The following is a 26815-nucleotide window of genomic DNA, read 5'->3' on the forward strand; positions in this document are numbered from 1 at the left end:
TCAGGCCATCTGCAGAGGGTGACTGCTGCAAACAAGAGTGGCTGAGAAAGCCTCCCCGTCATTTACTGTGTGTGTTTCTGTCCTTTCCTGTCTTTCACCACCCTTTAGCTCCCCTCTTCCACCTAATTCCTTCCTCAATCAGCAACAGAAGCTTGAAACTGATGGGTTAACTTTGGTCTAGCAATTCAAGAGAGGATGAATTCAGGCCCCACCATGACACATCAATCCCATGAGTCTTCAGCTCATGTTGTTATGATGACCACGAGCAAAGCCATTACCCAGTGGCTTGACTCACCTCCTGCAGTGAAGAGGACTTGATGTTGTAACCGTTCCACAAGTATCACAGGCAAAACCCTCCCTGCCATTGAGCACATCTACAAGGAGTGCTGTCACAAGAAAGCAGCGATTATCATCAAGGACCCCACCGTCCAGGCCACGCTCTCTTCTGACAACTACTGTCAGGAAGGAGCCTTAGGTCCCACACCACCAGGTTCAGGAACAGTTATTACTCGAAAACTATCAGGGAACTTCCCTCACTTCAACACTGAACCGATTCCACAATCTATCGACTCACTTTCAAGGACTCAACATATGTTCTCAGCTTTATTTATTTATTTGCACAATTTGTCTTCTTTTGCACTTTGATTGTTTGTCAGTTTTTCTTTATGTATATTTCTTTTCATAAATTCCACTGCCTTTCTTTAGTTTCCTGTAAATGCTTGTAAGAAAATGAATCTCAATGTAGTATATAGTGACAGATATGAACTTTGAATTTACTTTAAACTTTGACCAAGTCTTCCCAGGGTTGGTGATCCCCAAGGCATCCAGCTTGATACCCCTTATCTCAGAGCCTTGTGGGTTCCATTCTCACTCCCAACCTGAACACATAGTTCAGAGTGAATTTCCATCCACTTCTGAGAAATTGCTGCGTTGTTGGAGAGGCAATCTTTCGGGTGGGAGATGAAACTGAAGCTTCACAAACCATTAAAACTGACATAAGGCTCCAAGGTGCCATTTGAGTATAAGAGAGCTCTTCCCAGCCTTTTGCCTGACGCTTATGCCTCAACCAATCTCATCGTAACAGGTTTATTCCCAAGCTGCTGACCACAGGAACTTGGAGTCATAGAGTTCAACTCATCCAAGCCAACTCTGCTGCCAGTAAACCAGCCCTGTTTAGCCCATAGCCCTCTAAGACTTTTCTATACAGATGGCTTTCAAATGTCACTTATGTGCCCACATCTAGCAGCTTACTACAGATATGTGTGAAGAAACTACCATTTTAAATATCTTGCCAATGATCTTAAATCTAAGCCTTCTTGTTTCCAGCAGCCCCTCCTGGGACAAAGACTATGACCTGTCCGTGCCCCTCATGATCTTCTATACTTCTATCAAGTCACCCCTCAAACTCTTACAGTCCAAGGAATTAGCTTGTTTTTTAACGATTACAACAGCAGCTATACTTTAGAAATAGACAATTCACAGTAGGACAGGCTGAGGCCTTGAAAAGTGCTATAGAAATGCAAGCTTCCCTCCAGAATACCACTGGCTGGACCCCTCATTTCTCAGCTGACGGCTTCCCTTTCCTTTCCTTGACAGATCCATGGCAAATGCATCTGTGAGCACAACACGATGGGCGAGCACTGTGAAAGTTGTGCGCCGCTGTATAACGATCGGCCTTGGAGACCTGCAGATGGGAAGAAGGGGATGGCGAATCAGTGCCAAGGTGAGGTTACGAGACCACCCATTTCTCCAGAACCTCTTCCGAGAGCTGGGAAAGGAGACCCATGGCAACGGTGTCAGGAGTGAGGGATGGAGAGAGTCTTAGGGGAAGGCTAAAGGAAGATATGGAGGGGGTTTGATCATAGGAAATTGTGGAATCTGCCAGCTGCACTAGAAGAGCCATCAACTGCAGGGGTACCAACCACAGGGGGTGTCCCAGAAGAATGACGAGCTGAGCAGTACTTGGGGATGGGATGTTTTCATTCTCTTGTGGGCACCACTGATAAGATGGTCTGCTCCCTGGAGCTGGGGAGGTTAAGAGGAGACATGATTAAGGTATGTGAAATGACAAACAACACACACAAGGTGCTGGGGGAACTTAGCAGGTCAGGCAGCATCTATCAGGAGGAATAAACAGTCAACATGCTGTCAGGTTAGAGGCTACTCAGATGGAATATGAGGTGTTGAGGGTGTAGATAACATTTCCTCATATCAGAGGTGGATTAAACAAGAGGACATAACCTGTTTCCGTGCTCTTTGGCTCTAGCTCTCTGAGGAGGATCAGCCAACACAAGGGAGTGTCAGGAGGATTGTCAGCTAGAGTAGGAGGGCCCTTCTCATCCCCTTACCCTGGATCTCAACTCTTCTTATAACCTCTCTAACCTTGGCCCCTAAAACCACCATGCTGACTCCCAAGGCCTGGCATTGAACAGCTTTACTTCTGTGCCTGTGCTCTGATGGTAGGGTACAGAGGAGCAGAGTGGGGGAGGGGGGATAAGGGCCACTGTCTTGGAGGATCTGACCCTTGTGCTCAGCACTGGTTGATGGGGCCTGAGATCAGTGGAAGGGTGCCCCTAGACCACCAGCCTCTCACTCCCCCACACCATCTCTGCAGGCAGAATGGCCCATTTTCACCAGTGCTGATGCCGTTATATCAGAATTAGATTTATTATCACCAATATGAAATCTGTTGTTTTGCAGCTGCAGTACAGTGCAAAGAAACAGAGAAATATAGAAAACCTACAGCACAATACAGGCCCTTCGGCCCACAAAGCTGTGAGAAACTTGTCCTTACCTCGGCTTACCCATAGCCCTCTGTTTTCTATGCTCCGTGTATCCATCCAGGAATCTCTTAAAAGACCCTATCGTATCTGCCTCTGCTGCTGCCACAAGCCCATTCCATGCACTCACCACTCTCCGCACAAAAAACTTACCCCTGGCATCTCCTCTGTACCTACTTCCAAGCACCTTAAAACTGTGCCCTCTCATGCTAGCCATTTCAGCCCTGGGGAAAAGCCACTGACTATCCACACGATCAATGCCTCTCATTATCTTGAACACCTCTATCAGGTCACCTCTCATCCTCCGTCGCTCCAAGGAAAAAAGGCCAAGTTCACTCAACCTATTCTCATAAGGCATGCTCCCCAATCCAGGCAACATCCTTGTAAATCTCCTCTGCAAATGCTTAAATTTATTATGCGTTGCAAAATAGTGCTACAATAGGAATGACGAGGTAGTGTTCATGTGTTCATAGACCATTCAGAAATCTGCTGATGGAGGGAAAGGAACCGCTTCTGAATTGCTGAGTTGTGAATTCAAGCTGCTGAGCTTCTCCCTAATGGTAGTATGTTCCAGACAGTGAGGGTCCTTAATGATGGAGACACTGCTTCTTGAAGATGACTTCAGCGGTCCTGTGACAGAGGCAGTTGAGTCCAAATTCCCTGCCATCTCCATACCAGGCAGTGATGCAACCAATCAGAATGCTCTGCGCCATACTTATGCAGAAATTTGCAAGAATCTTTGGTGACCTCTGGTTGAACTTTAAATAAACTGGATTGGTGGTTGGGAATGAAGTGATATGAGAATAGTGTGTTTGCACAGGGTTAGGGCATTGTTTGTGTGGAAGAAAAACACCCTGGCTACCTGTTTCCATAGTGAGTTTCTGTACTATTCAGCCAAAGAGCAATTAATTGTTTAGTTTCTTGCACATTCCCTCTGCCTGCCTTGAAAGGCATTTAATTCTCTCTTCTTTTCCCTTGTGACAGAATGCAAGTGCAATGGCCACGCTCAAAGCTGCCACTTTGACCTGGGTGTGTGGCTGGCATCGGGTAATCGCAGTGGGGGAGTGTGTGACAACTGTGAACACAACACCAAGGGTCATCACTGCCAACAGTGCCAGCCCGGCTTCTACAGGAATCCTGGGGCATCACTGTCTGCCCCCGACACCTGCCTGTGTAAGATCCTTCCTTGTTTCGCTTTTGGTAAAATGATTCTGCCCCTTTGACCATCCAGTGTGAGGGGTCCAGGTCAGAAGAATCTTGGCTACTTCAACAGCTGACCCTCTTGTTTCTTTCTTTAAGGTATCAAAACTGTATGGCAGAGTGTACAGTGTGCTTTAAAAAGGCTCACTCCTTGTCTTCATTCTCATCTCTGATTATCATTTCAATTGCTCGGTGTTGGGTAACAACAGAGCTCACTATTCTCCAGTGTAAGCTAGGTGCTGCTCTGGGTAAGAAGCCATTTTCATTTTTGCACTTTCTCCTTACAGAGAACTTCTAAGAATAGAACTTAGAACAAGATTGGTCTTTCAGCTCAATACGCTTATGACAGCCACAATGCCAATTCAAGCTAATCCCATCTGCCACACATGGTCAATTCCACCATTCCCTGTCTTTACAACAATCTATCATACTTGCTTCAGTCACTCCCCCTAGCAGCGTGTTCCAGACTACCATGTGCCTGCCCATTGGTTAAAAAGATTTATAAAAGTTAAGTATGGGCTGATTGTTGGAGATTATCTGAATGATGAACATAGTCAACATGAGAGGAACAAGAGGCTTGACCAGGTGTTCAAGCTTGTTCATATCCAAACCATTAATGTAATTAATGAGTACAGAGGTCTCAACACTGACACTTGCAGCATCCCCTTAGTCACAGGCCTCCAGTCAGAGAATCACCCTCTGCTTCCCATCATAGAGCCAATTCCAAATATTCCTCGCTCACTCCCTCTTTCCATCATAGATCCAATTCCAAATACACCTCGCTCATTACCTCTTTCCATCATAGATCCAATTCCAAATACACCTCGCTCATTACCTCTTTCTATCGTAGAGCCAATTCCAAATACACCTCACTCACTCCCTCTTTCCATCATAGATCCAATTCCAAATACACCTCGCTCATTACCTCTTTCTATCGTAGATCCAATTCCAAATACACCTCACTCACTCCCTCTTTCCATCATAGATCCAATTCCAAATACACCTCGCTCATTACCTCTTCCCATCATAGAGCCAATTCCAAATACACCTCACTCACTCCCTCTTCCTATCATAGAGCCAATTCCAATTGCACCTCACTCACTTCCTCTTTCTATTGTAGAACCAATTCCAAATACACCTTACTCATTACCTTTCTATTGTAGAGCCAATTCCAAACACACCTCGCTTACTCCCTCTTTCCATCATAGATCCAATTCCAAATACACCTTGCTCATTACCTCTTTCCATCATAGATCCAATTCCAAATATACCTCACTCACTCCCTCTTTCCATCATAGAGCCAATTCCAATTGCACCTCGCTCATTCCCTCTGAGTCCCTGAATCCCATGCAGCCTACCATGCAAGTCCTTGTCAAAGGCTTTACTAAGACAACATAGACAACATCTTCTGCTCTGTCTTCACCTATCCCCTTAGCTACCTCCCACACACAAACTGTGCTGACTATTCCTGATCAGGCCGTGACTATCCCAGTAATAGTGCATCCTGTCACTCAGAATTGTCCCTACAACTGAAGTCAGGCTCACTCGCCTGCCCTTGCTGAGCAATGGAACAGCAGCAGCTATCCTCTAGTCTTCTGGAACTTCAGCGGCTAATGACAAAGCAAATATCTCTACAAGGCCATTTGCGATTGCCTTGCTGCCTTCCCATAAGGTCTGGCGCTGCACTTGTTCAGGCCCCGGGGAATTTGCCCATCTTAATGTGCTTCAATTCAGATTCAAGTTCCGATTCCGATTCAGATTGAGATTCAGATTTATTTATCACATGTACATCGAAACACAGTGAAATGCCTCATTTGTGTGAACAACCCACACCCTTGAGGGCAGCCCACAAGTGTTGCCCCACATTCTGGTACCAATATAGCAATAAAGCAACAACAAGACAGCACCACACACAACACAGAACAACATAATCCGCAACAACAAAACAAAACCAGCCCCTTTTCCTTCCTCCCACCCCACATACACAAAGGCATCCAACCCCAGGAGAGACCACCTCTGGACCTTCTTCCCTTAGCCTTGGACTCTTAAACTCACAGACCTCCAACCTTCAGTCTGTGGCCCGGACTCACTTTCTTCATCCGGACTCGCAAGCTCTGCATTTCAGCTTTTGCCTTTGCCCTCCGGACTTCACCGACCTCTGGGTTTCGACCCCAGGACTCACCAATCATGGGGTTGACCTTCAAACCCGTCATGTGTTTCACCTTTGGGCCTTGACTGACTTGACCCTGGGATCGTTGATCTTTGACCTTGGAGTGCCTGGTGATGGATTCACACAAACCTCTGATCCTGGTGTCCTTGGGAGGGTTTGGTTTGTCAGTGGTCCTTGTGGCCCTCAAGATTCCTGTCCATATGGACATGTGACTCTGGATTCACCATCCTGGGGACTGCTGGTTTCCTCAGCATCTGCTGATCCAACCTAACCCATCCTCTAGAATTGCAAACAAGAGAAAATCTGCCGATGTTGGAAATCCAAGCAACACACACAAAATGCTGGAGGAGCTCAGCAAGCCAGGCAGCATTGATGGAAAAGGATCCAAAAGGTCGACTCTTTACTCTTTACTCTCTTGTTCATTATACAAGACAATATATTGGATGAGAAATCTGTTTTGGATGCACTGCACAAATTCCACCCATCCAGGCCCACATAACATGACCCTACTATTCTCACAACTCCATGCAGCTTCTCAACACAACTGCTCCTCAAGTTCCAGCTGACTCCTGGGGACTCTGTAATATAGACTTACCATGTGACCATCCCTTTCTTTTCTAATTTCCACCCAAGTGGCCTTCTTAGACGATTCCTCAAGAATGTCCTCTCTTCACTCTGCTGTTATGCCCTCCCTTTTCAAGAAATGCAGTGCCCTTCCACTCTTAACTGTTTGTCTGAAGCACCTAAAGCCTTGATATCCTAGAACATCGAGCTGCCAGTCCTGCCTTTCTCTCAGCCTGTTATTGTCACAAGAAAATTAAAATTAAAAATAAATGATACCAAATTTTTACAAGAAAGAACACAATTAGAACAAAAAATGTCCATTTAGAGCGAAGTAATCATAACGTTGTTGTACTTGGATAGTGATTAGGATTGTGCAGGTTGATTTAAGAAGTGAATATTTGAAGGGAAGTAGCTGTTCTTGAATCTGGTGGTGTGGGTCCACAGGCCACACCAGGTAGGAGGCCTCTGTACCTCCTACCCAATAGTAGCTATGAGGAGATGGCAAGGCCTGGATGGAGGAAATGTTGTTCCTCTGGAACTCCAGCCCCGACAATCTATTAATGAACAGCCAGCACTGACACTACTACTAAATCTGCTGACTTTGGTCAATCAAATATGCTAATTCACTCCTGACACAAGACTGAGTTCACTTTGGGACAGTAGCTTAGTGATGATCAAACCTTGAGGAGAGTGAGAATGGGAATTTGGTATTATTTTAATCTTAAAATGGAAATCAATATTTTGTTCAAGAGGAGAGAGGAAGATGACAGGTGACCTGATAGAGGTGTAAAAGATGATAAGAAGCATAGATGGAGTGGGCATGATTTTAAGGTGGTTGGAGGAAGGGAGGGCAGGGATGTCCAAGGTTGTTTTTTCACACAGAGAGTGGTGGGTGAGTGGAATGAGGTGGTAGAGGGAGAGACATTTGGTACAACTCTTCGATAGGCACAATGATAGAAAAGTGGAGAGTTATGTAGGAGGGAAGGGTTAGATTGATCTTAGAGTAGGTTACATCATGGGTCAAAGGGCCTGCACTGTGCTGTGAGGTTCCATGTTCTAAAATATAAAATGAGTAAGTAAAAGTTTTCAAAAATATTGATTATTGTAAATGTTCTATTAGTTCTCTGATGATCTTTATTACTGGAATCCACTGTCTTTACGTTGAAGGAAGTTTATAAAATAATGAGAAACAAAGACAGGGCAGACAGTCAGGGTCTTTTTGCCGGGGTACAAATGTCAGGTACTGGAGGATTTGTATTTCAGCTGGAAGGGAGAAAGTTTAAAGGAGATGTGTAGGGCAAGTTGATTGCTCATAGGGTGGTAGATCTGGTAGTACAACGTTTTACAGTGCAGGCGACCCAGATTCAGTTCCTGCTGCTGCCTGTATGTTCTCCCCGTGACCACTTGAGTTTGTTCCGGGTGCTCCGGTTTCCTCCCACGGTTCAAAGACGTACGGGTCGGTAGGTTAATTGGTCGTTGTAAATTGTCCCGTGATTGGGCTAGTATTAAATTGAGGGATTGCTGGGCGGCATGGCTGAAAGGATTGGGAGGCCTGTTCCACACTCAATAAATAAAAGATACCATAATGTTATTTAAAAGACTGTTAAAGAGCGACATGCATATGAATGAAAAGGAGAGATGTGGATCATGCAGACAGAAAAGTGTTAGCTTAATTCAGCATTGTGTTTGGTGCAAACACTGTGGGCCAAAGAGCCTGTTCCTATTCTGTGTATACATTCCCAGAGAGGCTATAACTACTCTCGTGTTAACAGTGCCCTGGAGTCACCCAAAAACCACCTCAAGAAGGCCAAGGTTAGCTATTGACAGATGGCTGTGGAGGTCAAGTCATGGGGTATTTTTAAAGCAGACATTGAAACATCTTGATTTGTAAGGGTGTCAAAGCTTATATGGAGTAGGCAGGTAAATGGAGTTGAGAGGGATAATAAATCAGCCATGATTGAATGGCAGAGCAAACAATGAGCCAAATAGCCTAATTCTGCTCTCATGTCTTATGGTCTTTTCTTCCCCCAGCAATAACCACATCTTGTGAATATTTATTTTAAAGATACTAAATTAGCAATCACCCTGTGGCAGAAGGTTGCTATCTCCTGCTCAGGCACGGCATCACATGATGAAGCAAACTGTCAAGGAGAAGCAGGGGACTGCCTTGGCACAACCTGTTGAGTTGCATTGCATAAAGCTACAGCTCACCAAATGATGGTAAAGGTGACTGTGGACAAACATTTGATCGTTGGCATGGATAGGATAGGCTGAAGATCCCATTTCTGTGTTGTGTGACTCTGTCACTCTATCAAGTCGAGTTATTGTCATATGCACACGGGCAGAGAGCTACAGGTACAATGAAAATCTTTCTTTCAGCAGCATCACAGGTAGGTAGGTACGGAAAAAAGCCACAAACTCGGCTAGCTCTTTCATGGCCTCTGCATCATCAGGGACATCTTCAACGGGCCAACATTAAGGACCCTCACCATCCTGGAAATGCCCTCTTCTCATTACTAGCATCAGGGAAGAGACACACACTCAGTGTTGTAGGAACAGCTTCTTCCTCTATGCCATCAGATTTCTGAATATATATATATATATATATATATATATATATAGATAGATATATATATATATATATCTGATAGTAGTTTATATAGTTTACATTTTTCATGACATATGAGGTGATAATTAACTCGATGCTGAGACAACACCACAAGGCAGTGAAGAGAGTGAGAAAAAGACTGTGGAAAGCCACCAGCCAGTTGAGGCCTCTGTTGGTTGGGGTTAACCATGGATGTTGCATCCCAGCTGTCCACATGATACGCAAGCCAATACACTGGTCAGGGCAGTAGGTTATGGAGAGCAAGCTCCCCGTCTCCACGCGTCTGATGAATCCAAAGGAACAGCAGAGACCGATACAGTTTGGCACAGGCTCTGTCCACCTCTCTCTGTAGCTTCTTGTGCTCCTGTGCTCCTTACCAGGCCAGGATAATTTCAGCAGTGCATCTCCAGAGTATTTCATGACATGTCAAATCTCCTTAAGCTTCTAAGAAAGTAGGGGCACCAGTATATCTTCTATCTGATTGTATCTATATGACGGGCCCAATCCAGGTCTTCTGAAATGCTAATGCCCAAACATTTGAAGTTGTTGACTCTCTTCACCTTTGACCCACCAGTGAGAACTTTCACATGATCTCTGACTTCTCCTTTCTAAAGCCAAGGATTAGCTCCTTGGTTTTGTTGACATTGGGTGAGAGGTTGTTATTGCGGCACAACTCAACCAGGTGCTCTGCCTCATTCCTGTGCACTGACTTGTCACCAGCCATAATTCGACCATCAGCAGTGGTGACATTGGTGAACTAATGGATGGCATTGTGTATCGTTGTAGGTGTCAGATGGTATCCACTGTTGCAAGCTGTGACTGCTTTGTGATGAAGACGTATCTGAGTGAGATGCCTGGCAAATGAATGTGTTCTGGTTGGATACTAGCAGATTTTGTATCACAACTGGGCAAATCCCAGCGGGGTGTGGAGGTGTTCCACTGACCACTGCGCACTCAATATTTCCTCTCTGTTTTTCTCCAGCCTGCTTCTGCCACCCGGTTGGCTCCATCACTATGCCACTGCTACCGAACCTGCTCTGTGACGCTGAAACCGGTCACTGTCTCTGTAAGCCTGGCGTGGCCGGACCCCACTGTGACAAGTGTCTGCTGGGGTACTGGGACCTCGGAGAATATGGTTGTCGACCATGTGACTGCGCAGGGAGCTGTGACCCCTACACTGGGGATTGTACTGGCAGGTGGGTACAGTGTGCAGGTTATCATTCTACATAACCCTGGTGGGTACAGAATGGGTCAGCTTGATGATATGGTTCAGTCCACATAACCCTGGTGGGTACAGAACGAGTTCTCTGTTTCTGAGCCCATTGCAGAATGTGAACAGTCATGAAAGTAAGATACAAGGTTTCACACAATCTTCTGAAGGACTCTTCGCAGATTGTCCCACAGCTTCCTAAACACATTGTCGTTCAGGTTAAAAATTAATACCCATCCTGCCATTGACCCTCTTACAAATCAAGAACCTGTCAACCTCTGCTTTAAATGTTCCCGATGACTTGGCCTCCCATGGATGTCTGGTAATGAATTCCACAGATTCACCATCCTCTGGCTAGAGAAATCCCTCCTCATCTCTGTTCTAAAGGAATGTCGTTCTGAGACTGTCCCCTCTGGTCCGAGACTCTCTCCCTATTGGAAGTAGCCTTTTCACATCCACTCTATTCAGGCCTTTCAATATTTGAAAGGTTTCAATGAGATCCCCCTCAAGCTTCAAGTACAGTCCCAGAGCTATCAAATATTTTCATTCCTGGTATCATTCCTCTAGACCCTCTCCAGCGCCAGCACATCCTGCTCACGATACTCCAGATGTAGTCAGACCAAAGCCTTATAGAGCCTCAGCATTACATCCTTGCTTTTATATCATAGTCCTCTGGAAATGAACACGAACATTGCTTTTGCCTTCCTCTTCACAGGCTCAACCTGCAAGTAACTGCACTAGGGCTCCCAAGTCTCTGCACCTCAGATTCTGAATTCACTCCCAATTTAGAAAATACTCTACACCCCATATTCCTTCTATCAAAGCACATGACCATACACTTCACTGCACTGTGTCCCATCTGCCACTTCTAAACTAGTCAAATCCTTCTGCAGACTCCCTGCTTCCTAAGTACTTCCTGCCCCTCCACCTATATTTGTATCACCTGCAAACAAGGCCACAAACCCATCAATTCCATCATGCACATCATTAGCAGTAACCTTCAACCTGCCAACAGTGTCTGGTACAGTACCTATCAGCATCATATCACCTGGCACATTCAGTTCTCCAGGTATGCTTACACCAGACTGGACTCATCACAAACAAGAGAAAATCTGCAGATGCTGGAAATCCAAGCAACACACACAAAATGCTGGGGGAACTCAGCAGGCCAGGCAGCATCTATGGAAAAGAGTAAACAGTCGATGTTTCAGGCCAAGAGCCTTCATCATGGAAAACAAAGATGAGGAGTCAGAGTTAAAAGGAGTGGGGAGGGGAGGGAGAAACACAAGGTGAAACTGGGAAGGGTGAAGGGCAAAGTAAAGAGCTGGAGAGTTGATTGGTGAAAGACATACAGGACTGGAGAAGGGGGAATCTGATAGGAGTGGACAGAAGGCCATGGAAGAAAGAAAGGGGAGGAAGGAGATAGGCAGTTAAGGAGATAAAGTGAGAGGGGGAATTAGGAATAGGGAATGGTGAAGCTGGGGTGGGGAAGCATTGCCGGAAATTCAAGAAATCGATGTTCATGCCATCAGGGTGGAGGCTACCCAGACGGAATATAAGGTGTTGTTCCTCCAACCTGAGTATGGCCTCATCATGACAGTAGAGAAGGCCGTGGACTGATATGTCAGAATGGGAATGGGATGTGGAATTAAAATGGGTGGATACTGGGAGATCCCACTTTTTCTGGCAGACAGAGCCTGGGTGCTCAGCGAAGTGATCTCCCAATCTACATCGGGTCTCACCAAGAGCAGGATATGACTCCAACAGACTCACAGGTGAAGTGTTGCCTCACCTGGAAGGACTGTTTGGGGCGCTGAATGGTGGTGAGGGAGGAGATACAGGGGCAGGTGTGACACTTGTTCCACTTACAAGGATAATTGCCAGGAGGGAGATCAGGGGGGAGGGATGAATGGACAAGGGAATTGCGTAGGGAGTGATCCCTGCGGAAAGCAGGAAGTGTGGGCGAGGGAAAGACGTGCTTGGGCTACATCATATAACTCCCTTCTGTTTTCTTCGGTCACGTTATGTGCATCTTTCAGCCAGAAAGGGCCATCTGATCTCCTCCGAGGAAAATCTCCTGTCTATCTGCCTGGTTCTCTTATTAGCCTAATCAGTCCGTTCCTTGCCAGGTGAGCCATTGACTAACTAAACTCAGGCAATGATGCCAGTTCTACCCTCCCAGAGAACCTGCTGTTCCATTTTCTCAGCGTCCCAAGTAAGCACATAGGAGGTGTGAAACTGCTGTTCTCTATGACTGCCTCACTGGAGATGAAATCTGTATCCCTGGTCTGGCACTGGATCCCTGGACTTCACCAATATATCTGGTGAAAAGGTTCACCACTCTATAGACTTCCACTTGATCACAATCGTGATATTCCCTGTACCAACACCGTCACACATTCACACGGTCTTTACTGCAGCTGCTCACAGAAGTAAATAATAAATGATAGAATCAAAAGAGCATCCTTTTCTACAAGCAGTGACTCTCAATTAGCCACCAATGTCTAGCACTACAATCTAACAAAGCCATGATGCATTTTACACTCTGCTTTTAAAATTCCCTTGCATTCATTTAAGAACATAGAACACAGAACGTTCTACAGAACTTCTGACCCACAATGTTGTGCTGACCTATTCTAAGATCAATCTAATCCTTCCCTCCTATATAACCTTTCATTTTTCTATCATTCATGTGCCTATCTAAGATTTCCGTAAATGTCCTTAATGTATCTGACTCTACCACCATCCCTGGCAGAACATTCCATACACCCACCACTCTCAGTGTAAAAGAACCTACCTCTAACATCCCCTATACTTGCCTCCAATCACCTTCAAATTATGACCCTCATATTTACCACTGCCACCCTGGGAAAACATCTCTGGCTATTCACTCGATTTATGCCTCATCATCTTGTACACCGCTATCAAGTAACCTATCATCCACCTTCGCTCCGAAGAGAATTTACCACGCAGCATCCTGGTAAATCTTCTCTACACCCTCTCTAAAGCTTCCACATCCTTCCAACAATGAGGTGAGTAGAACTGAATACAATATTCCAAGTGTGCTCTAACCAGGATTTAATAGAAATGTAATATCACCTTGTGGCTCCTCAACTCAATCCCCCAGCTAATAAAGGCCAAAACACCACATGCCTTCTTAACAGCCCTATCAATGTGAAGTCACGTAACCCAGTCAGAGAAAGGTCGACATTCCTACTCATAGTTTCTTCAAATCCACACCTATGATCTGGAACCCCGCCTTCTGCTCACTCAGTTTAGTCAGCCTTAGATATGGCTGGATGTGGAAAGGTCTCCTTGAGGGCAACACAGAGATTTCTTTCACAGACGTAACTTACAGGACCCATTACCTCTCAACAATGTTAACATGGACCACTTCCTATGTCACCCGGAACAGAAGGGCTCTGTAGTACTGATCACACGAAGCTCACCCCTCACAGAGGGGGGAGGGAATCCCACCACTCTCAAAGTGCACAGGGGATGGTAGATGGGGGGAGGGGGTAATGACTGTGCTCAGAAAGAGGATGGGAAGAAGTTGCTTCAAACACAAGCTTCACAGTTTGATAACTAAGAGAGCTCCAGGGATCAGTGAACAGTGACAACTGTTGATGTTCAGAGGAATACTTGGACACAGTCCATTCACTAGGTAGGAGCTTGCTGTCAGGCAGATGATTACAGAACATAGAACAGGAATGCTAACAGGCCCTTCAGCCCACAATGTTGTAGCAAACTAATTAAACTGGGAATTAAATGCCTAACAAGTCCTATCACTTCTGCCTACACAATGTCCATATCCCTTCATTATCTACATATTCATGTGTCTATTGAACAGACTCTCCAATACCTCTGTCCTCCACTACCACCCCTGGCAAAGCATTTCAGACATCAACCGCTCTCTGTGTAAAAAAAAATTTGCCCCTTTGAACTTGGACCCCTCACCTTCAATGTAACCTTCTTGTATTGGATGCCCTCTTCTAAACCCCTCTGCAAAGCTTAATGTCTTTCCTGTAATTAAGTGTTCAGGAATGATGTAAGTCAGATTTAGAATGTAATACTCCACATGCAGATTAACTGGAGTTTGATAAAGCTGCAACTTCCTGACCCTTGAACTCTACACCTCACCCAATAAAACAAGCATTGCATTCATCTTGATCACCCTATCAACCTGTGCAGCAACTGTTAGGGAGCTATGGAGTTTTCGGACTGTGCAAAGGGTTACGGCTAGATAGAAGAATGGATGAAGTAAAGGCAAAGTGTCTGAATTTCCATTGTCCGATTGAAATATCGTGTTTGAATCTGATAGCTCTGCAGATACAGACTGGTACCAAGGGTCTCCTGGCCTTGATCATTCTTCTGAACTCTCTGGAAGGGATTCCACCTGGAACTGGGAGGATGAACGAGGTTTCTCTGCTCTTCGACATTCAGGTGAGAAATCCCTTTCCTTGCAAACACAAGAAATCCTGGAGATGCTGGAAATCCAGAGCAACACACACAAAATGCTGGAGGGACTCTGCAGGTCAGGCAGCATCCATGGAAATGAACGAACAGATAACGTTTTGGGCTGAGACCCTTCTTCATGACTGGCAAGGGAAAAGGAAGCTGTCAGAATAAAAAGGTAGTGGGGGGGGGGGGAGGAAGGAGGATAGCTAGAAGGTGGTAGGTGAAGCCATGCGGGTAGGAGAGGCAAAGGGCTGCAGAGGAAGGAATCTGATAGAAGAGGAGAGTGGACCATAGGAGAAAGGGAAGGAGTAGGGGCACCAGGGGTAGGTGATAAGACAGATGAGAAGAGGTAAGAGGCCAGAAAAGGAGAGGATGCGGAAGGAAATATTTTTTACCAGAAGGGGAACTTGATACTCATGCCAGCAGGATGGAGGCTACCTAGACAGAAGATAAGGTGTTGCTACTTCACCCTGAGGGTGGCCTCAATGTGGCACAAGAGGAGCCCGTGGACCGACAGAACAAGACTGGGAATTGGAATTAAAATGCATGGCCACCAGGAAGTCGTCTTTAGGTGGATGAAGCGGAGGCTCTTCAGCCTGATAGCATGAATATCGATTTCTCCCTCTGAGAAGCTAATGTCACCGGACCAAGCCCATCCATCTCACTGAATAGCTGGGCTTCTAACATACACACTAAAATTATTGATTGAAAGATTATTCAAATCTTAGTCAGTTCTATTTTCTTTCACTGTGCATCGTAAATTAAAATTCTTTATAGATTTTATGTAATGGCCAGAAAGGTCTTCCCCCTTCCTTTCTAGTCATGAAGAAGGGTCTCGGCCTAGAACCTCGACTGTCCATTCTGTGGATGCTGCTTCCTCCTCGCAAATCATTCCTGTTTGCTGGTTAAATCAGATCTGAGATTCTGCTTTGAATCAGAGAACCCTGCAAGTACTTGGCACAGAAGAGGCCATTCAGTCTCATGGTGTTTATACTATCCAACAAGCAGAGCTACTGCCTATACCTCTCGCTGTCAAAGTGAAGCAGCCAGCATCTCTCTTCTATCCTCTTCCATCAGGCAAAAGATACAAAAGCCTGAAAGCATGTACCACCAGGCTCAAAGACAGCTTCTGTTTTGCTTTTAGAAGACTACTGAATGATACGATAGACTCGTCTATCAATAGACACTGTCTACCTCGTTATGATCTTGCACCTCATGGTCAAATTACACAACACCTTCTCTGTAGCTGTCCCACTTGATTCTGCACTCTGTTATTGTTTTACCTTGTTCTATCTCAATGCACTGTGCATTGAATTGATCTGTATGAACAGTATGCAAGACAAGTGTTTTACTGTGACAATAATAAACCGACACCGATACCCTACAAACTCTCAGTCCTTGTAAGTTTAGGCCCAAAGTATTGATCTATGTAGACAACCTCATTGTGACCCTCATACTTTATTTGCCCTACGGCACTGCACTTTCTCTCTGACGGCTACACTATGTGCTGCATTCTCTTTTCTTGCGGCCTCAGCGTGCTTCTGTGTGGTACGATCTGCCTGGACTGCATGAGAAGAAACTCACTGTATCTCAGTACACATGACAATAAAACCAAAACTCACTGTATCTCAGTACACATTACAATAAAAACAAAACTCACTGTATCTCAGTACACATGACAATAAAAACAAAACTCACTGTATCTCAGTACACATGACAATAAAAACAAAACTCACTGTATCTCAGGACACATTACAATAAAAACAAAACTCACTGTATCTCAGTACACATTACAATAAAAACAAAACTCACTGTATCTCAGTACACATGACAATAAAACCAAAACTCACTGTATCTCAGTACACATGACAATAAAAACAAAACTCACTGTATCTCAGTACACATGACAATAAAAACAAAACTCACTGTATCTCAGTACACATTACAATAAAAACAAAACTCACTGTATCTCAGTACACATGACAATAAAAACAAAACTCACTGTATCTCAGTACACATGACAATAAAAACAAAACTCACTGTATCTCAGTACACATTACAATAAAAACAAAACTCACTGTATCTCAGTACACATGACAATAAAAACAAAACTCACTGTATCTCAGTACACATGACAATAAAAACAAAACTCACTGTATCTCAGTACACATGACAATAAAACCAAAACTCACTGTATCTCAGTACACATTACAATAAAAACAAAACTCACTGTATCTCAGTACACATTACAATAAAAACCAAAACTCACTGTATCTCAGTACACATTACAATAAAAACCAAAACTCACTGTATCTCAGTACACATTACAATAAAAACAAAACTCACTGTATCTCAGGACACATTACAATAAAAACAAAACTCACTGTATCTCAGTACACATTACAATAAAACCAAAACTCACTGTATCTCAGTACACATGACAATAAAAACAAAACTCACTGTATCTCAGGACACATTACAATAAAAACAAAACTCACTGTATCTCAGTACACATTACAATAAAACCAAAACTCACTGTATCTCAGTACACATTACAATAAAAACAAAACTCACTGTATCTCAGGACACATGACAATAAAAACAAAACTCACTGTATCTCAGTACACATGACAATAAAAACAAAACTCACTGTATCTCAGTACACATTACAATAAAAACAAAACTCACTGTATCTCAGTACACATGACAATAAAAACAAAACTCACTGTATCTCAGTACACATGACAATAAAACCAAAACTCACTATCTCAGTACACATTACAATAAAAACAAAACTCACTGTATCTCAGTACACATTACAATAAAACCAAAACTCACTGTATCTCAGTACACATTACAATAAAAACAAAACTCACTGTATCTCAGGACACATTACAATAAAAACAAAACTCACTGTATCTCAGTACACATTACAATAAAAACAAAACTCACTGTATCTCAGTACACATTACAATAAAACCAAAACTCACTGTATCTCAGGACACATTACAATAAAAACCAAAACTCACTGTATCTCAGTACACATTACAATAAAAACAAAACTCACTGTATCTCAGTACACATGACAATAAAACCAAAACTCACTGTATCTCAGTACACATGACAATAAAAACAAAACTCACTGTAACTCAGTACACATGACAGTGACCAAACCCAAAGCTCCTGTGGCTACACATGTGACAATAAAACCAAAGCAAATACAATGAAGTGTCCTCCCTCTACCACCCCCTTAATCTTTCAGAGTCCAATGGTCTTTGGATGAAGAGATCTTTTTTCTTCACTTATCCTCTAATCCTTCTACTGCCAATCAATTCCCACTTCCTTGCATCAACTTGGATTTGTAGAGAAATGTCTGTGACTGCTTATCTTGTATTGTCCTCTAATACACCAAAGTCAGATTATACCCTTCCTATACATATCAGTCAAATTTTCCTTGGGCTCATCTGTTCCAGAGAAAATCATGCCAGTGTAAACAATCTTGCTTCATTTCTACCATCTGCAGCCCTGTGAGTCAGGGGTACACCTTAGCTGAGCTTGGTGATGTATCCACTTTTCACAATGCTTGACAGCTATTGTACCCCCTCTCTTCATGTATATCATTTTGTGTACATCATAGTTATAGAGACACAGAAACAGGCCCTTCAGACTATCTAGTCCAGTGGTTCTCATAGTGGGAGATATCACCCCCATGGGTAGTGGGGGTTTCTAAGGGAGTGATAAAGATAAAGGGGAAATGGGGCATTCGGTAGCAAGGGGGGCAGTGGGGGATTACAGGTGTAACTTAAGCAATTAATTACTTATTATAAGCATTTGATCCTCAGTACCTCGAAGTTGATCACAATGATCACATGATCATTGCTATCCCACCTTTCTCTTAAACTTTGCTAGGAGCCCGTTATAGTTGTTGAAAAGCAATGTTACTCTTCTGTATTTGGCATATCGTGAGAAATCTGGACTGAAGAAATTATATTCTTTCTGGGTCCAGCTCATTCATTTTTGCCTTTTGCTACTGTAATCCAGTGGTAGCTGGTACGATTCCCACACTCTAATCACCCAGTGCCTGTGAATTTGAGAATTGTAGTTAATAGTTCAGAATCTGCCCTTTCAAATGGTCTTGTCTACATTTCTGTAGCCCATGGCCCAAACAAGATATTGCTGCCCCACTTTATGCACCTGCAGGTTTTACCTGTGCTATGAAGGCAACATAACTTACCCGGTTATTGATCGGAATGCTTGAGGTTGGATTTAAACAACAGGCGACTAGCTGTGGTGGTTAATCCACAATGAAATTAGCAGAAGCAGACCAAATGGAAAAGAAGTGCAGACAGTACAGTGTGGAGTATCAGAAGCATGGATTTATACCAGCAAGTAACCAACCACAGCCAATGTGTTTGTTGTGTGATAAAGTTTTTTTCAAATGAGGCAATGAAATTGTCCACGGTCCTTGAACATTTAAAGAGAATACACTCTGATAAAGCAAACAAGAACTTGGCCTATTTTCAGTTACCTTGTGGAGTAACATGATTCAAGAATTGTTATTTGCAAGGGGAATAGAAACAGATGTGAAAGGGGTATCAATATTTTGGGTTGTTGAGCAATTTTTAATTCCACTCACCAACATTCTTGTATATAAGTTTCTGGATTCTAATGACCAGAATGTGTTCCTGGAATTAAAGTGAAGTTGTTTGAAAAATAACATTTCTGTCTTTCATACATTTTTTCTGAGGATAGAAGTGGAAAGTTATGAAAACACTCAGCAGGTCAGGCAGCATCTGAGGAAAGGGAAACAGTTAATGCCAAAGCAGAGAAAGAGTCTCATACTGTCTGCTGCCCGACCTACTGAGAGTTTCTAGCATTTCCTGTTTTTATTTCAGATTCCCAGCATTTGTACTTTGTTTAGTACATGTTTTCTTAAGCTTTTTTTAGATTTGCACAAACATCTCTGAACTCTGTGTTAACTCTTCATTGCAGGGAAGTGTGAGTGCAGAAGCCAGGTCTTTAAAAACCCCTACGTATTCTGCAGCATGAAATATAACTATGGTGAGTTGGACACATTGTACTATTGCATTGCAGTTCAGAGACGGGACACTGTTTCCCAGTGTGGGGAGGGAATGTCTGAGGAACTTATGAACGAACCCTCTCCCCACCCCACTATTTCAACAAAGGGCAAGCCCAGGATTCCCACCAGCTGTATGTGAGCAGGAGCTCTGGGATTCTTTAACCACATGAATACAACCTCGTTATTGTTCACATTTTGCCGCCTTTGAGTTTGAGGGCACTACTCATTCCATTTTAATCTCTGGGATTCCCTCCCAGAAATATTCTGCTTCTCTAACTCTCTCCACCTCCCCCCACTGGTGCATCCCTTCCGAAGGGAGGAGGTGGAGAGAGTGGAGAGACTGTGTGGAGGTGGAGAGGTGGAGAGACTGTGTGGAGGTGGAGAGGTGGAGAGACTGTGTGGAGGTGGAGAGAGTGGAGAGACTGTGTGGAGGTGGAGAGGTGGAGAGACTGTGTGGAGGTGGAGAGGTGGAGAGACTGTGTGGAGGTGGAGAGAGTGGAGAGACTGTGTGGAGGTGGAGAGGTGGAGAGACTGTGTGGAGGTGGAGAGGTGGAGAGACTGTGTGGAGGTGGAGAGAGTGGAGAGACTGTGTGGAGGTGGAGAGGTGGAGAGACTGTGTGGAGGTGGAGAGGTGGAGAGACTGTGTGGAGTTTGCACATTCTCCTTATGACCGTGTGGGTTTCCATCAGACACCGCAACATCCCCCCACCCCCCAAGCCACCAACTCTGCTTCCCCTTCACAACACTTCCTCCCGATCCCAGAAGGGCAGCCTCTATTCCCAATCGCAAAGCTCCCTGGGGTGTTAGTGAGGACACTGGCCTGCCTGTTGCCAGTAATCCCACTGATCCCACCCCTACCTCCCCACACATACATAACCTCTAGCCTCTTGTCCACAGTGTTCCTGCACACCTCTGTCCCAAACCAGTCACCTCCAAGTGCTGGGCTCTGGGAGACGAGACAAATTGCAGCACCCTGCTGGATAGTTGGCCTCAGAGACGACTGGAAGTTTGATGTGGTGCACCTTTGGTGTCCCCATCTGAACAATCCTAACACACACACGTGCTGACCCTCCTTGGTCACAAAGCACTTGCATCGTGGATGTTGAGAGGATGTCTCGGACTAGAGGGTACAGAGTCAAAATAGAAGAACAGAGATCAGGATAAATTTCTTTAGCCAGAGGGTGGTGAATTTGTGGAATCCATTGCCACAGATAGTTGTGGAGGCTAAGTCATTGGGTATATTTAAAGTGGAGATTCATGGGTTCTTGATTAGTAAGGGTGTCAAAAGTTATGGGAAGGAAGCAGGAGAATGGAGTTGAGAGGGACAATAACTCAGCCGTGATTAAATGGCAGAGCAGACTTGATGAGCCAAAAGGCCTAATTCTGCTCCTTTGTATTATAGTCTCATGGTCCTTGTGTACCATATGGAGGAATGAAGTCGAACTGAAGTGTGCTGGGCCGACAATTCTGAAGTTACCCCTATGTATTTATTGTACTTCCAAACAACAAATCACTCAGCACTCTGCCTTGTTCTGATAGTGCATGTCATTGAACTGAATCGTGATCTATTAATTCCCTTTCGTTGCCACAGTGCTGAAAGTAAAGGTTCTCTCAGCTCACGACAAAGGGTCACATGCAGAGGTTATCGTGAAAGTCAAGAAGGTGTTTAAATTGACCAAGTTAAAGATTCACCGGGAGAAGCGAGTCCTGTACCCGGAATCCTGGACAAACACGGGTTGCACCTGCCCCATTCTGAATCCTGGTAAGGGACTGTTAAATTATGGAACTCATTACCATCCTGATGAATACTCTATCCCCTGCAGGCACTTGTTCTTCAATGCTGCTCTGGCAAACCATCCAATTAGGGAAGCCGTTAACTATATTCACCCAATGGGAACACAATTAGCCTTCCAGCTTCCACTTTCCCTTTGTGATTTCTTCCAGCGTTGGGAAAGAGCCACATGGGGGGGGCAGCATAATGTTACACTCAGATATGAGGGGTGATTGATAAGTTCGTAGCCTAAGGTAGAAGGAGTCAATTTTAGAAAACCTAGCACACTTATTTTTCAACATAGTCCCCTCCTACATTTACACACTTAGTCCAGCAGTCATGGAGCATACGGATCTTGGACCTCCAGAAAGTGTCCACAGATAGGTGATTGATTAGTTTGTGGCCTGAGGTAGAAGGAGATGAGTTATACAGCTCTCGTTACATGCACATGCAGTTCAACTCTTTGAGTGATTATGCAGAAAGTTTGAAGCTAATAACTCATCTCCTTCTACCTTAGGCCATGAACTTATCAATCCCCCCTGCTATGGACACTCTCTGGAGGTCCAAGATCTGTATACTCCACGACCGCTGGACTAAGTGTTTAAATGTAGAAGGGGACAATGTTGAAAAATAAATGTGCTAGGTTTTCTAAAATTGACTCCTTCTACCTTTGGCCATGAATTTATCAATCACCCTTGTATCAGAACCCAGCATTCCTCTTTAAGGGTACATTGCACTGGGACTGGTCACATCAGTATGGCAGCTGCAGGCATATCCCATCATGCTTCACCTAGAGAGATTACCAATGTCATTTCATGCCCAGATGTTCAAACAAATCCTTGGTTGCTAGTAGACAATTAGTGATGTTCTGCCCTGAAAAACCTAGACCTGATTGCACTGGGCAGCACAATGGTAAACTAGTTGGAATCCTGCCCTCTTATTCTACATAAGAACATAAGAAATAGTCGGCCATCTGGCCCATTGAGCCTGCTGTGCCATTCAATAAGATCATGGCTGATATGGCTGTGGACTCACCTCCACCTACCTGCCTTTTCCCCATAACCTTTAATTCCCCTACTGTGCAAAAATCTATCCAACCTTGTCTTAAATATATTTACTGAGGTAGCCTCCACTGCTTCATTGGGCAGAGAATTCCACAGATTCACCACTCTCTGGGAGAAACACTTCCTCCTCATCTCTGTCCTAAATCTACTCCCCCGAATCTTGAGGCTATGTCCCCTAATTCTAGTCTCACCTACCAGTGGAAGCAACCTGCCTTTATCTTATCTATTCCTTCCATAATTTTATGTTTCTATAAGATCTCCTCTCATTCTTCTGAATTCCAGTGAGTACAGTCCCAGGCAACTCAATCTCTCCTCATAGTCTAACCCCCTCATCTTTGGAATCAACCTGGTGAACCTCTATTGCTCTGCCTCCAAGGCTAGTATACCCTTCTTCAAGTAAGGAAACCAGAACCGCACGTAGTACTGATGCGGCCTCACCAGTACCCTGTACAGTTGCAACATAACCACCCTGCTCTTAAATTCAATCCCTCTAGCAATGAAGACAGACATTCCATTTGCTTTCTTGATAGCCTGCTGCATCTGCAAACCAACCTTTTGTGATTCATGCACAAGCACTCCCAAGTCCCTCTGCACAGCAACATGCTGCGATTTTTTACCATTTAAAAAATAATCTGCTATTTCAATTTCCCTTCCAAAATGGATGACCTCACATTTACCAACATTGTACTCCATCCATCAGACCCTTGCCCACTTACTTTACCTATTTAATATCTCTCTGCAGACTCTCTGTATCTTCTGCACAATTTAGTTTTCCACTCAATTTAGTATCGTCAGCAAACTTAGATACACAACAATTCTGGGATTTGTTTCATCTAAACTCCAGAGCAAAGTTCTCATCCTTCATAGTGTCCGCTCATACAATACTTATTATGTCCACCTGAGGGGGAGAAATATCTGCTACAGGTAGTTTATTCTCTATGTCCCTTTATGTAAGTGAATGAATGTGGCAGGAAATAGTGAGCGTGTTAGTGGAAATTCTTATTGTGAGGTAAAATAATGCTTTCATGTAATAATTGTGAGCTGTGTGAAGTGGTGCTCCTCTACGGCTGTGAGCATGCTATCTTGGTGTGGTGACACTTGTGGGCTGCTCCCAGCACATCCTTTGGTTATATTTGATGCCTCTAAGTACTGATGATGTGGAGAAGTGGATTTTGTGCTGAGTTCTTTAAATTTGATGAAACTCATCAGGAAACCGGAATCCTGCCTGGATGTAGAATGGTAGGTGATCCTCTAAAGGAGGAATGGGGGGTTATTCTTGGTCAGTTGGGTTTCAAGGGGCTGATTACTGGGAACAGGCCGAGCACGTGGGAAGACAACACCCCCAGCACTGGGCAGTCTCCTTCAACAGGCTGCTAATGGAGAGAGCCTCTCTGTTGGGGGTGAGTCCTTCTCCATTCTCAGAGTGGCAGATGTTCAGCCGTGGTGACCTCAGGAGGGCCTCCTCACCCTTGACTCCCTCCACATCATTCCACCAAACCTACTCCTCCTTACCCCTCCCATCCCTCTTCTCCTCACTCCTTCCTCCTTTTCTCCCTTTCCATCATTTCCCTCCTTCTCCTTCCCTCTCATCTTCACAACCTCCTCCTCCTCCTGCTCCAGGTGCCCTGCTCTTCTCTCTTACGCTGGGCTTGGGGCTCTCAGGCTCCAGGATCTCTGGTCCAGCGAATCCTGCAGCCACACTGTTGTAGATTGGGCAGAACAGGGTGGCCCTGATCCGTAGGCCGTGCGCCACACCGCTCGGTGCTCCTGGGCAGATGCTGGCTTCCCACAAGGATCTGGCACTCTGCTGCTGTAGGACAGCTGTCAATGATGTTGGGCAGTGGCATAGTGCCAGCTGTCCTGAGGGAGAGGGAGTGAGACAAAGAGGAATGAGTGAGGAGGAGGGAGATGAGGAAGAGGGAAATGAGGAGAGGAGATGAGGAGGGAGATGATAAGGAGGGAGACATGGACGAGCAAGTGAGGAGGGGATTTCTTTCTAATTGGAAACCAGTCACCACTGGGATCCACATGAAAAGGGGAGCTGGTGCAGCAACAATCCTCCTGCTCCAGTGAATTGGGTTCAGCCCCCCCCCCCCCCGTGTTGTTGACATGGGTTTCCCATGGGTACACTCAGTCAGAGCATTGAGTACAAGTGCCGGGGCATCGTGTTGCAGCTGTACAAGCTGTTGTTGAGATCGCATGCAGTCCTGGTTGGCCGGTAACAGGCTGGAAAGGGTGCAGAATGATCACTGAGGTTTTTACCAGAAATGGGGGATTTGAGTTGTAAGGAGAGGCTGGATGGATTAAGAATTTTATTGGTTTATTATTGCCAAAGATGCAATGAAAAGCTTGTCTTGTATACTGTACACAGTGCATTGTGTACATAGAACAAGATATAACAAGAACAGATTGCAGAATAAAGTGTGAAAGCTACAGAGGTAGTCTTGTGTGGGTAAACAGTGATGTTCTAAGTTCATAACAAGGTAGATTATGAGGTGAAGAGTCCATTTTATCAAACAAGAAATCCATTCAAGTCTGCTAACAGTGTGATAGAAGCTGTCAATAGGATGCTTTCAGGCATCTTCTGCCTGATAGGAGAGGGGAGGAGAGAGAATGGGTGGCATCTTTGATTATGTTGACTGCTTTACCAAAGCAGTGAGAAGTGTACACAGAGGGGAGGCTAGTTTCCATGATGTGCTGAGCTGTGTCCGCAACTCCCTGTAGTTTCTTGTGATCTCAGGCAGAGCCTTTTGCCATACAAAGCTGTTTTGCATCCAGATAGAATGCTTTCGATAGTGCATCAATAAAACTTTGTAATGGATGATGAGGACATGCCAAATTTTCCTGGGCCATAGGAGGTTAAGAGGTGACCTCACAGAGGTATAAGATTTCATACAAGGTTAAAAGGGTGGATCCTCATGGTCTTGTATCCTGAATAGAAAGTCTAATATCAGAAGGTAGAGGTTTACGGTGAGAGGGGAGATATTAAAAGGTGACCCATGGGGTAACCTCTTCACACAGAAGATGATAGGTGTAGGAACAAGCTGCCAAAGAAACTGATAGAAATAGGTACAATTACAGCCCTTAAGAGCTACTTGGACAGCTTCCTGGATAAGAAGGAAGATTGTGGGCCAAATGCGAGCAAATGACACCAGTTGGGTCAACATGAAGAAGTTGGGCAAAGGGCCAGTTTCTGTATTGTATAACTCTGTACTCTGTGGCTTCCTCCCAAAGATGGGCAAGCTAGTGGGTTCAATGGCAACTGTAAACTTCTCCTAGAGGATGAGAGGTGGATCAGGGTTTGGTGGGTTGGGGTGCTGGTGGGGAACTGGTGGAATGTGGGAGAAGGGGTCAGTGCGGGATTGCTATAAAAGGGATCAGCATAGACTCAGAGGGCTGAAGGGCCTGTTTCTGTGCTGTGTGACCCTAGGATACAGACCAGGGAAGTGAATGTATTAATGGTGATAGGCTCTATGTTATCACTAGCATACAATGACTGTCCACTCTTGTGGGAAGCCAGTGATCAAGGAAGGTTCAAGGATCAGCTTTATTCGCAATATACATTAGGAATTTGGTGTGTGTTGGTGCGACATGCAAAAAAAAAACAATATTCAACAATTCTAAAGAATAAAGAATTAGTAAATGTAATTATTGTAAATATAAAGATGTATCCAGTGCCAGTGCTAAGAGGCAAATAGATCAAAGTAGGTGAAATAATTTCTTTGCAAATATGGTGCCTGGCAGCACGGAGACGGCATCGGAACATGGCCAGACTGTGCCAGACTGACTTGTCTGGCAGCACGGAGACGGCATCGGAACATGGCCAGACTGTGCCAGACTGACTTGTCTGGCAGCACGGAGACGGCATCGGAACATGGCCAGACTGTGCCAGACTGACTTGTCTGGCAGC

The 26815-nt window shown here is 44.6% G+C and overlaps 1 protein-coding gene across 3 annotated transcripts in view; it reads left to right on the forward strand.

Moving 5' to 3' along the window:
* Positions 1-26815, forward strand: part of LOC140738549 (netrin-4-like) — a 381089-nt gene that overhangs the window by 344889 nt on the left and 9385 nt on the right. The window contains exons 4-9 of one of the 3 annotated variants that reach the window (XM_073065978.1): positions 1597-1723; positions 3765-3953; positions 10305-10518; positions 14854-14975; positions 19983-20051; positions 21662-21832. In XM_073065978.1, the coding sequence (XP_072922079.1) occupies positions 1597-1723; positions 3765-3953; positions 10305-10518; positions 14854-14975; positions 19983-20051; positions 21662-21832 (892 nt within the window). The remainder of the gene's footprint in view (positions 1-1596; positions 1724-3764; positions 3954-10304; positions 10519-14853; positions 14976-19982; positions 20052-21661; positions 21833-26815) is intronic. The other 2 variants (XM_073065979.1, XM_073065980.1) reach the window with 2 other exon arrangements.

Source organism: Hemitrygon akajei, chromosome 14 (genome assembly GCF_048418815.1).
Source record: "Hemitrygon akajei chromosome 14, sHemAka1.3, whole genome shotgun sequence".
NCBI lineage: Eukaryota > Metazoa > Chordata > Chondrichthyes > Myliobatiformes > Dasyatidae > Hemitrygon > Hemitrygon akajei.